Raw genomic sequence first — 12,772 nt, 5'->3', positions numbered from 1 at the left:
GTAGTTCTGGGTTCAGTCCCCCTGCGTGGCACCTTGGGCAAGTGTCTTCTACTATAGCCTCGGACCGACCAAAGCCTTGTGAGTGGATTTGGTAGACCGAAACTGAAAGAAGCCTGTCGTATATATATATGTATATATATATATGTATGTGTGTCTGTGTTTGTCCCGCCATCATCGCTTGACAACCGATGCTGGTGTGTTTACATCCCCGTAACTTAGCGGTTCAGCAAAAAGAGACTGATAGAATAAGTACTAGGCTTACAAAGAAGTCCTGGGGTCGATTTGCTCGACTAAAGGCGGTGCTCCAGCATGGCCGCAGTCAAATGACTGAAACAAGTAAAAGAGTATATGTATTGTGCCCTTTCAATAAATAATTATCTCTCATTAGATGGAGTACTTTTTTTGTTGAATTTTCTATCACGGAACAGTATATGTTTGTGTGTGTGTGTGTATGTGCATATTTATGTTGTCTTCACATCTCATGATAGTTGTAAACAAGTGTCACTGCCATACAGGTGGTATCTTTTATTTTCAATCTTCCCAGAAAACATGTCTGGCCATGGAGAAAATATTACTTTGCTTGGGAACGGGTGAGGGTTGGCAACTGAAGGACATTCATCCTCAACAAATTCTGCCTGACCCTTGTGACCATGGAAGAGTGAACATTTGAATGATGGTTGTGATGATGATGATGATGATAACAGCTGTATTCTGTGAATTTTTTTTGACTAAACTCTTTGCCTCTTTTGCATCGTTTTAGAACTCATTCATAAACCTTAATGCAGCAAGTGCCTTGTTAGCTTGTGGAGCAATTGACTACTGTTTGACTGCCCTCCATAACTTGTTACCTTATTGGAAGCAATACAATGGAGATGAGGTAAAACTATAAACTTTCTAAGCTTCATTTCTATAATATTACCTTTTTTTTTTTTTTAAAGAAATTTTTAATTATTAGAATTGTAAAATGTTTAAAGAATTATTGCGTGTGAAATTAATGAAATTTTTGATAGTATTTATTAACACTCTGTTAATAAAAGAAGAAATATCTGATATAATTGAAGCTAATTTTAGCTTAATGTCAGCTTTTGTCTCTGTTGGTGGACAGTAACATTTGTATTCAATGCATTTAAATTTATTCTTTTAGCTTTGAGTTTTTTTTTTTTCTTAATATTCATTATAATATCTGTGGCAGAGAAATGCAAATTATATTTAAATTGCTTTCTAGTAATTAAAATGGCCATCTGTATCTGTATATCATACTTAATGTATACACATTGTTGATAGGCCAGTTCCTGCAGTATTTGTCCTGAGATAGCATCTGTTATGGAGTTACTGTATTAAAAACACACTAAATATCAAAGAGAGATGAAAATTCATCGCAGTAGTGGCTAGCAAGAACACCAGAGGCATTTTGGCCTTTTCACTTTCATTCTACATGTTTGTGTGCCCATTTGAGAACTTTTAGTTGGTATAAATCAGTCTATTCTAAATTTAACTATAATCATTTAGTTAGTTTTTGAAAGAATCTGGAGGTATTATGTGGATAGTCTTTTTATATTTCATGGGTCTTTGAAAGCACAGAGTAACTGGTTGTAATGTTAACTAGTCATGTCAGCATAAACCCTTCTTCACTTGAAACAGTAACATATTTTCATTGTCACCATTTTAGTGAAGCAGTAGTCATATTAACATTATGTGCTTCTTGAAGATTTATGGTATATAAAAGTCTTTTATCTGAAATCGGGTGAAGGAAGTGACAGCAAGAGCATCTTGCCATAAAATCCTACCTCTAAATCAATTCACATCCAAACCATTCTAGCATGGGTGGAGTGGAATGTTAAATGCCTGAATGAATGTAGAATACTTCTATGAACCAATTTGCATTCCGCTTGTGTTTATGGAAAGATGAATTGTAAGCTGTAAATAATCTTATTACAACTACTTTATACATGCATTAATATAGAGAATAACAGAAAACTATATATATTAGATCAGTGGTTCCCAAACTATGAGTCGCGACCCACTGATGGGTCGCAAAAAGTAATAAAATTACGCATTAGCTTTGATTAACTGCTGTCTATCGAGATAGTTCAAGACTCATGTTTTCAATACCAGACTGGTATTGAAAATGACCCGAAAATTGGTACAGTTCTGGGCATCTCTTCAAGCCCCGTACCCAATCATTTCCACCGAAGCATTAAAAGTACTTCTCCCTTTCGCGTCATCTTATAATTGTGAAGCTGGATTTTCAGCAATGGTTGGGATTAAAAGCAAATTTCGAAATAAACTGCAGCTCTCAAATTCTTTACGGCTGAAACTATCATGCATTGAACCTGATGTTAATTCTATTATTGAGCGTAGCAAGAAACAGGCTCATCCTTCTCACAGGCCTCAATGAAAATGTAATCTGAAATAAATTTGTTTCTTTCATTAATGTTTTTACCCAGTAGAGTTTTGTGGGTCGCCATAAACTGGTGTCATAAATAGTGGGTTGCGTCTCTAAAAAGTTTGGGAACCACTGTATCATATGGAAAATAATAGAGAATGGTGAAACAAACCAACATGCTACTTCTATTTATATATATTTTTTAAACCACAACGTATTTAATGATTTAAGGATTTTCGAGTGAGATCGTTGCCAGTGCCCCTGGACTGGCTCTTGTGCGGGTGGCACATAAAATACACCATTTTGAGCGTGGCTGTTGCTAGTACCGCCTGACTGGCCTTCGTGCGGGTGACACGTAAAAGCACCCACTACACTCTCTGAGTGGTTGGCATTAGGAAGGGCATCCAGTTGTAGAAACTCTGCCAAATCAGATTGGAGCCTGGTGTAGCCATCTGGTTTCACCAGCCCTCAGTCAAATCGTCCAACCCATGCTAGCATGGAAAGCGGACGTTAAACGATGATGTTGATGATGATGATATGTATATATATTTATTATAGTGGTGTGTAATGTAATCATTTATTGAAAGGAGGAAAATAGTGATCATGTTTTTTATATTGGCATTTTACAATATTTAATTTGTTTTTTTTTGCTTTACCTCAGGATGAAGGATCTAATCTCCCAGGCCAACTTTTGAAACCCCACCCGATGTGGCCACCACCTGACATGACACCTTTCTTCCTGAGACCATATGTCAAAGGTCATGCTAATGATGTCTTTGAGGATTATCCCCAGTTGTTAACTGAAATGGTTCTCAGACTTCCTTATCAGGTATTTTAGTAATTTTCTAATTCTAGTTTGCATAAACTTTTGTATCATTTAAAAAACAATAGTAATTTTAATGATTTGTCAGTTTGAAACCATTACATATCTAGATGAGAAGTAAATGACCAACTAGCGAAAATTAAGAGCCAGTTTCAATTCCTTATGGTAGCTATTTCTCTTGAATGATGTTTCTAATACTCTTTGGCAGTCTGGCTTCCGTGCCGGTGGCACGTAAATAGCGCCATTATAGCGTGATCGTTACAAACGTCGCCTTCCTGGCACGTGAAAAGACATTCAAGCCAAATCGTTGCCAGTGCTGCTGGACTGGATCCTGTGCAGGTGGCACGTAAAATACACCATTTCGAGCGAGGCCGTTGCCAGTACCGCCTGACTGGCCTTCATGCTGGTGGCACATAAAAGCACCCACTACACTCTCGGAGTGGTTGGCGTTAGGAAAGGCATCCAACTGTAGAAATCTGCCAAATCAGATTGGAGCCTGGTGTAGCCACCTGGTTCACCAGTCCTCAGTCAAATCGTCCAACCCATGCTAGCATGGAAAGCGGATGTTAAATGATGATGATGATGATGAATGTTTGCCTTTTTTCCCTGTTTAACCTTTTGAAACCACCCCTGCTTTTATGATACAAGCTTCCCGTTTTAAAGTGATCTAAATTAAAACCTTCCATCAAAATTGCATGTTAATTAATGTTTCAAGCAACAACTTAATAAGGCAAAAATATGTCACTAGATTTTTCTTCATTATTTTCAAAATTGAAACAGAGGCAGAGTATTTCAACAGAAATACAGTAACAAAAGGATTAACTCTTTTACTATGAACCTACCTGAAACCATCGAAGGTCCTTGAGACAAATTCTCTCTTTTAAAAGAATCTAAATTAAAACTATTGCAGTGTGGAAGGTGTTTATAAGCCATTTAAAATAACACACAAAGGCCGTTAGATTCACTTCAACATTTAAATTTAATTTGTCAAAATATTTTCGTCGCTTTGAGACCGCGACCTGTTCACTGACAAAATTCTGTGCTGCAACTTTTGTGTGTTATTTTAAATGGCTTATAAACACCTTCCACGCTGCACTTGTTTTCGTTCCAGCACACGATCTCAGATCAGGTCACTTGCTATGCAAGTACATCTCCGTAAATTAAAACTTTCCATCAAAATTTCATGTTAATTTATGTTCACAACCCCAAGTTAATAACGACAAAGTTATTTGACTAAATTCTTCATTATTTTCAAAATGAAACAAAAGGCAGTGTATTTCACTAAAAACAAAAGAGTTAATAAATTAATAATTATTCATTTTGAAGCAATTTTTATTTATTTATGTTTTTTTAAATTTTTTAGTTGAAAAAAATTGCTGATTCAAATACTGGAATTCCAGCACCTGTATTTGAAGATGGTTGGTTTAGTATACTTTCAGAAGTGAGTATTTTCTTTTCTTTTTTTAGTGTCAATAAATTTTGGAATGTAATAGTAGTACATTGAAGAAAAAAAAATTCATGCTTGTTTTATTTAAAAAATAATTATCTTGATTAATTTAGAGAATAATTGATTATAAAAATTGTTTCAAAAATATGTACCATGTCCATCTCTGAAACGAAAAATATATATTGTTTACATCCATGAGAATTAAGCAACCCTCAGAGACTTTTTTTTTTATAGTTGAACTTGAAGTAGATAAAGCTATAAATCCTTTTTTGATTACATTTCCCCCAGTGCTCAACTGCTACTTGTTTTATTGACTCCAAAGGGACGAAAGACAAAGCCAGTTTAATAACATGTAAATATTGTTTTAAAAAATTCACTTGAATAGAAAATGTCAGATACCTGTGTGATTTGTTGTATCCAAAGGGATTTTTAATCTTATATTTACATGCTATTAATTAAAGGTTTATCTACTTCAAGTTCATCACTAAAAATATGTATTTATTGCCTTTATATGTGCAGATTATTTTTAGCTAGACTACACTATGCTCTCTCTCTCTCTCTAGTATTTCATTTCAATTCTCTGATAAAGCAACCACAACCAAATCCTGTTTTCATTTTATTTTTCTGAATGCAGAGATTACACCAGATATAGAAAATCAATAACTTATCATTTGTTTCTTGACTGTTTTTCTGTTTTAACATGGTTGAGGATGGGAAATTATTTGAAGAATAAAACAATTTATTGATTTTTTCTCCCTATTTTTAGTGTAATCTCTGCATTCAGAAAATCAAAGCTAGAACTTTTTTTTTTATTCATTTACTCACATCCACACAGACTATTTGTTGAGTATTTTGTCAACAAATGCTTTTCAAATTCCTCTGGAATAACAAAAGAAAAAAGAAAAAAAGCCCCGTACTTGATAAACAAGTAAGGGCTGGCAGTATGACGAGCATCCAACCTAAAACTCCTGTTTCAACTATCTCCCCGCCTCTGTCCAGCCTAAGCCATGCTACCATGGAAACCAATGTTAAATGAATGAACGAACATATTAGGTGCCTATGGAAACTATGAGCTTCTGTTTTGCCTATGATTCATGTGTATCAGATAAGTGAGAGAGATCTAGAGAATATAAATGTTTGACTAATACTTTACAATATAGACACACTTGAAATTTCAGCCAAATAACATATGATTATAAACCAAGGCAACACGTGTTGAACTTAAGTCCATACAAAAAAAAAAGAAAAAGCCAATAGTCAGTCTAGGAGACAATCTCAGAAATATCAACAATATCTCCCTCCTACTCTTACCTCTTGCCACCTGTTACAAGCCACCTCCCTGGGTTTCGATCCATCTTTGCCCTAATCAAGGGGTTTTTCTTTGTGAGCTACTTGGTGATGCAAAAGAAACACCCAGTTAACTCTGTATAGTGGTTGGCATTAGGAAGGACATCCAAACATAGAAACCATCAACAAAGCAGGCACAGGAGCTCGACACAGTCCTTTGACTGGTTGGATCTTGTCAAACCATCCAATCCTTGCCAATATGGAATACAGATGCTAAACAATGATGATCTCACCAGTTCTTCAGCATCTCTGCATTAATACTGTGATGCTACATTACAACTATTTTTATCTGATAGGAGGAAAGATGAATGATCATCAATCTGTTTGGTCTGGACTGTCTTGAGATTAAACAGCAATAAAGACCCATTCCAAACAAAGAATTAATATCTACTGCAAAAAACATAGCCAAAGAGTTTTTTATGACTTTCCTAAAAACCACAGATAGAAATTATCCATTCAAACTGTCTGACATTTCATTTAGTTATCACTTCTCTTAACTTTGCAGTAAATGAGGATCTTTAATGTCCTCTTGAGATTTATTCTTGCCTAAAATCATTGTCTGCTTCCCTACAGATTATATACACAAATGTGGAGGCGCAATGGCCCAGTGGTTAGGGCAGCGGACTGGCGGTCGTAGGATTGCAGTTTCGATTCCCAGACCAGGCGTTGTGAGTGTTTATTGAACGAAAACGGAGTGGTGGCGAACCCTGCTGTACTCTTTCACCACAACTTTCTCTCACTCTTTTTTCCTATTTCTGTTGTACCTGTATTTCAAAAGGGCCAGCCTTGTCATACTCTGTGTCATGCTGAATCTCCTCCGAGAACTACATTAAGGGTACACATGTCTGTGTAGGGCTCAGCCACTTGCAAGTTAATTTCACGAGCAGGTTGTCCTGTTGATCGGATCAACTGGAACCCTCGTCGTAACCGACGGAGTGCCACGATATACACATACATGCACACACTTCACACAACAAACTACCCACTTCCCAGAGATCTATATTGAACAGTTTCCACTCATAGTGTGTGCCTCTGCATTTCCTTTTAAGTTTAATTGTATGTATATATATATATATACATACACACATGCGCACGCACACATATATAATGAATGGGAAAATGAATATATATTTGTAACTGTGTTTATAAAAGTTTGTTTTATATTGTTAACATTTTTCTTTCTTTCAGTACATGATGACACCTCAAACACCTTATGTGAAGAGGCAAGTAAGAAAAGTAAGCAAACATTTATCCTAAATTTCCTATTTATTTTCTTCTCTTACAAGTAATACAATCACACATTTTATTGTCAAACAGCCCCACCACCAGCTTTCAAGTCCACACACCACCACTACTTTGACATCTGATTTCTAGACTCGTAATCATATTGATCTGCACTATAGTATTTCTTCATTTCTCTTAACCATACATCATTTTGATGATGATGATGATGATCTTGCTTTCAACATTAACTCACAAATCTCTTTCAAACCACTCTCTCCGGTCTTGGGGGGGGGGGGGTCATATTTGATGATATAGTGTTAGGTACATTGTGCCTAGTTCTAGAAAGCTTTTCATTATAATTCTGCCTGGTTCAAGCTGACCTGAGACTAAACAACAACATACAAATACATAGTATTCATATCATAAATTAGCCAGTTGTCCCATTTTGCAGATGTCTTTTGGTTTGTAATGTATCAATATGTTGTCATCTGTTTATGGCTAGGTAAACTGAGTTAGTGGTAGCATTAAGGGTGTTGGCTTAGAACATAGCACAGCTTCAATGATAGGATGATCATCTCCTTCGTGACAAACCATGCAGGATAGTATAGGCATAGTGAATGAAGCAATTAATAATGAGAATACATAAATGGTTGATGAGCTGCTGAAAGCTTCAGGCAACTGGGGTACTATTCTAGTTAATTGTTCCCTTCATGAAGTTATGCAAGTGCTATGCCAATAATTTTCAGTCTTTAGCATGTTATGAGCTGATAACCTGAATTCCATTGTAAAATCTCCCAGATTGGTTCAGTTCTGATTTTTCAGACTGGCAAAAAGTGGTTTAAAGTTCTTGAGTACGAAAATCCAGAAGCCATACTTAGTATGTTGGATGAGAATTGAAACCCAATCCTGCATACTTTGGACACTGGATGTTAAGTCTCTGCATACTCTGGACACTGGATGTTAAGGTATTATGAACTCATAATTGTGAAATATAAGAGAGGTGGTGAGAGTGGATAAGTGGACTTGGAGATCATTGGCGAGAATGGTGTTTATTGGAAATGACTATCAAAAATGCTGTACTGTAAATAAATTAAATCTGTGATAACATGATGAAATACATATTAAAATATTAATGATGCTCACGTATACTTTTTTTTTTTTCATCAATTTTCAAAAATATTTGATTTTAATCAATTACAATGTTGAAGATGTATCATAGCCATTCAAAAACACAAAAAAAAACTGTTGACTTTAAGTTAATCCTTTATATAATAATTAGAATGTTCATAGCTCTTTCTGTGCAGTGTTCACTAACAGTTCTACTGCAACATTTTCGTTTAAAGAAACGATAAAAAGAGAAAGTAGATTTTTTCCTTTCTTTTTTTTCTCCTCTGTTTAAATGACATTAATTTCTCAATTTTCTTTTTTGTTTATTTAGTTGCTACTTTTCATCTGTGGTTCAAAAGAGAAATATCGCCAACTTCGTGACTTACATGCGCTTGAGTCTCATCTGAAATCAGTTATGGAAATTTGCCATAAGAGTGGTTTAGATGTAACGGCTGCTGATATGTTCCTTGGCACCATTATACTACCATACGATACTCTTCTCACAATGGTAAATGTTCATGTTTTTGGAAGTTGAATACTTTTTTATTTCTACATTATTATTATTCAAGAAGTTTTCTAGTTGAAAGCAAAAATTCAAAATGACCCATACAAATGTAATATTTGCTAATAAATATGTAGACCCTTCTCCTCTGACCATATTGAGTTTTTTGGGGGTTTTTTTTATTCTTGTTTTGTTAAAAAGAAGAGGAGAACTGGCTATTGTTACTTATTTCGTTAAGGATTAAGTTAATTGAGAGTGATGACTTGTGGGAATTAATGAAATGCAAACAAATAAGATGAATTTATAAATTTTAGAAGTACAAATTCTGAACGGTCACAGTTCCAGTATATGGACATGAGATTAGAATGTCACAGAAAATAATCACATGACGGATTCTTCAAGCTGAGCTAATTGGCAAGGAATACGGGGGTACGCCAAGAGCAAGATGGCTGGATAATATCTATCGTCTCAGATGTTTGCGTTTGGAAACCCAGCAGGAAAGTGTAATGATGGTTGCTTCTGATAGAACCCTTTGGAAGGAAGGAGATGCCTGAGGAATCTACTTCCCAGGAATAGTGAGGGGTGAAGAAGGATGACTGGGTGAAAATCTGAAATTTTCAGGCTCTTCTCTCTTTTACTCTTTTACTTGTTTCAGTCACCTGACTGTGGCCATGCTGGAGCACCGCCTTTAGTCGAGCAACTCGACCCCAGGACTTATTCTTTGGATGCCTAGTACTTATTCTATCAGTCTCTTTTGCCGAACCGCTAAGTTACGGGGACGTAAACACACCAGCATCGGTTGTCAAGCGATGTTGGGGGGACAAACACAGACATATACATATATATGACGGGCTTCTTTCAGTTTCTGTCTACCAAATCCACTCACAAGGCTTTGGTCGACCTGAGGCTATAGTAGAAGACACTTGCCCAAGGTGCCACGCAGTGGGAATGAACCTGGAACCATGTGGTTGGTAAGCAAGCTACTTACCACACAGCCACTCCTGCGCCTATCTTCTGAGGACTTTAACTTTTTTTTTTTTATGTCACAAATGTTTTCAGTTAAATTTTTATATTACACTTTTAATCAGAATTTACAAACTGGAATTAAGTAATTAATAAAATGTTTTCTATTTCAGATTGAACATTTGAAGCAATGCTCTGAAATTGCCACTACACGTGCTAACAATTGGCAGCTGTTTTGCCAGAAGGAAACTGGTAAGAGTTTTCTCAAGATTTCTTTTCAAGTTGTGTCAGATGTTCTTCAAGTGACTTCACACAGTAAACTCTAAAATAGTTGTCTGCACTGAGAGTAATCTTCTAGTGTTTATATGAGAACAGGGAAACCCTAACTCTTTAGCATTCAGATTACTTTGTCAAATGCAATGCTTATTTAGCCAATGTCACCTGACTGGCACCCATGCTAGTGACATGTAAAAAGCCCCATTCGAGTGTGGCCAATGCCAGTTCCTCCTGACTGGCCCCCATACCAGTAGCACATAAAAAGCACCATTTGAGCATGGCTGATGCCAGTTCCTCCTGACTGGCTCTTGTGCTGGTGGCATGTAAAAAGCACCCACTACACTCTCAGATTGGTTGTCATTAGGAAGGGCAACCAGCTGTAGAAACCTTGCCAGATCAGACTGGAGCTTGGTGCAGCCTCCCAGCTTGCCAGTCCTCGGTCAAACCGTCCAACCCATGCCAGCATGGAAAGCGGACGTTAAATGACGATGATGAAACTAACATACGAACTGACTCAGATGAAGAATGTAGACAGTAAATTTGTCATGTTGTGTGTTTTGTTTCTTTGCAGATATCCTTGTGTTTTTGATGAAAGCAAGCATCATGCTTGATGAAGGTGTTGCCCCTGTCTTGCTACAGCTGCTCCAGTCAGCTGTGTGTGGCTCAAAGATAACTCAGCTAGCAGGTTCAAGTTCTAATAGCTGTGGATCTCCTACTAAGCGCAAGAAAGAAAAAGATTCTGCACCTAATATGAATACAGGTAATTAATACATGGCTCATTGCTTAACCTTTTTGTTACCTTATTTGTAGTGACATATGCTCTGCTTTTGTTTCAATTAAGTTTGAAAACGATGAAGAATTGAGCAAAATCATTCATTATGAAGCTGGTGTTTGGATCATAAATTAACATGAAGTTTTGATTGGAAAGTTTTAATTTAAAAACATGTGAACATGTGAAATAAAATAAAATAAAATTTTTAAAAAAGCCCTTAGTTGATAAACAGGTATGGGTTAGTGAGAGAAAGAGCATTCTACTGTAAGACAATGCCTCAGTAATATGTACTTGTCTCACCCATGCTAAACATGGCAAAAAAAAGAACGACATTAACATGAACGTTAAAACTTCAGTTAAATTCTGCTGCAGAGTCTTTCAGTCAGGTTCGCTGCCATGCTGCATAGCATGTTCGTATGTTCTTGCTTGTCTGCTAATAAAAAAGTGAGGTGTGAGAGCAGTCAAAAAGGGGGAAAATTCTTTCCCCATTCTAAAGGACTATAGACATTGTTGGATTGGAGTTTTCTTCAATTAACTATTTACCAGTTCAAATGTCAGTAATGAATGGTGAGTGAGTTGATACTTTATAAAATGATAATTAGGTTTATATATTTTGTCAATCTCACAGATACAAACCATACTATCTCTATAAATAAAATGAGTTGTTATAATGTTGATTATATATATATATACATGTATATACTAGCTAAGATATCCGGTAATAAATTACTGTTAATAAGATGTCTGTTTTCATCAAATTTCGGCATTTTTCAAAAATTAAAAATCTATATTAATGGGTAGGACCAATTTGATGAAAAAATGAGCAGAGTTTGGTAGCAAACCCGTGTTGTCATTTTTGTGCATGTGTGTAAAATGGCGAAATTTTACTCTTTGGAACAGATTTCGTGAAATTGGCGCCTAAATTTTGCTTGAGAAATAAAATGCTCTTAGCTAAGCAAAACCTGAAACTCTAGAATTAAAACAACGAATTGAAATAATAAGTTTTAGCAAATCTAAACAATTTGCATTGAAATGAAGAATTAGCAAATGTTAAATAGATTACCGTTAATAAGCTGTCTGTTTATACACATGAAACATTTTTCATCAAATTGATGTCATGATGGCTAGTGCGAAAAATGCCCAAATTTTACGATTTTTTTGAAAAATCGATGCTGATTAAAAATTGATTTTAAAAAAAATTCCAAGTGCGTAAGTGACCGCATGGGCATAAGCCCCCCCCCACACATGTATCAAGTTTCCTCAAGGTCTGTTGGATAGTCTTGGAGGAGTTAAAGTAACAAATTCCCCAACACACAAACTTACCATTTATTATTATAGATATATATTCACTCAAGTTCTATATTTCTTTATGACAGAAGCTAATGAGGATAATGGCCAACGCCAATTCCAGCAGCAGATGGATGAGCAGCTCTGCTATGACCTGGTGCAGCAACTTAACCAAACGGTGGACCATGCCCTCCTTATGAAGTTTGTGCGCTCCTTCCTCTTAGAGTCCAACTCAACTAGCTGTCGCTGGCAAGCACACACGCTTATTCTGCAGATTTACAGGTCTTTCTTTTTTTAATATTCTATTGTATTACTTTTTTTTTTTTTTTACACCAATGTTTTGAATATGAGATTAATCTTTAGAGTTTTTAAAAAAAATTATTCCTTAGAATCTTAGTTTATATCACTTTAACCTTTTAGCAATCAGATTTCTCTGTCAAATGTAATGCTTATCTATTTACATTCATCATCATCATCATCGTTTAACGTCCGCTTTCCATGCTAGCATGGGTTGGACGATTTGACTGAGGACTGGTGAAACCGGATGGCAACACCAGGCTCCAGTCTGATTTGGCAGAGTTTCTACAGCTGGATGCCCTTCCTAACGCCAACCACTCAGAGAGTGTAGTGGGTGCTTT

At 36.1% G+C, this 12,772-nt stretch overlaps 1 protein-coding gene across 1 annotated transcript in view; it reads left to right on the top strand.

Moving 5' to 3' along the window:
- LOC106881733 (E3 ubiquitin-protein ligase UBR4-like) overlaps positions 1 to 12,772 on the top strand; it is a 218,633-nt gene that overhangs the window by 143,201 nt on the left and 62,660 nt on the right. The window contains exons 69-77 of the mRNA XM_052975666.1: positions 761 to 877; positions 3,048 to 3,215; positions 4,573 to 4,650; positions 7,192 to 7,239; positions 8,666 to 8,842; positions 9,973 to 10,051; positions 10,647 to 10,835; positions 12,224 to 12,416; positions 12,524 to 12,530. Coding sequence (XP_052831626.1) covers positions 761 to 877; positions 3,048 to 3,215; positions 4,573 to 4,650; positions 7,192 to 7,239; positions 8,666 to 8,842; positions 9,973 to 10,051; positions 10,647 to 10,835; positions 12,224 to 12,416; positions 12,524 to 12,530 — 1,056 coding nt within the window. The remainder of the gene's footprint in view (positions 1 to 760; positions 878 to 3,047; positions 3,216 to 4,572; positions 4,651 to 7,191; positions 7,240 to 8,665; positions 8,843 to 9,972; positions 10,052 to 10,646; positions 10,836 to 12,223; positions 12,417 to 12,523; positions 12,531 to 12,772) is intronic.

The sequence above is a fragment of the Octopus bimaculoides genome, chromosome 22 (assembly GCF_001194135.2).
Source record: "Octopus bimaculoides isolate UCB-OBI-ISO-001 chromosome 22, ASM119413v2, whole genome shotgun sequence".
NCBI classification, from domain to species: Eukaryota; Metazoa; Mollusca; class Cephalopoda; order Octopoda; family Octopodidae; genus Octopus; species Octopus bimaculoides.
Note: the sequence above shows the minus strand (reverse complement) of the source record. Positions and strands in the feature narration are given on the sequence as shown.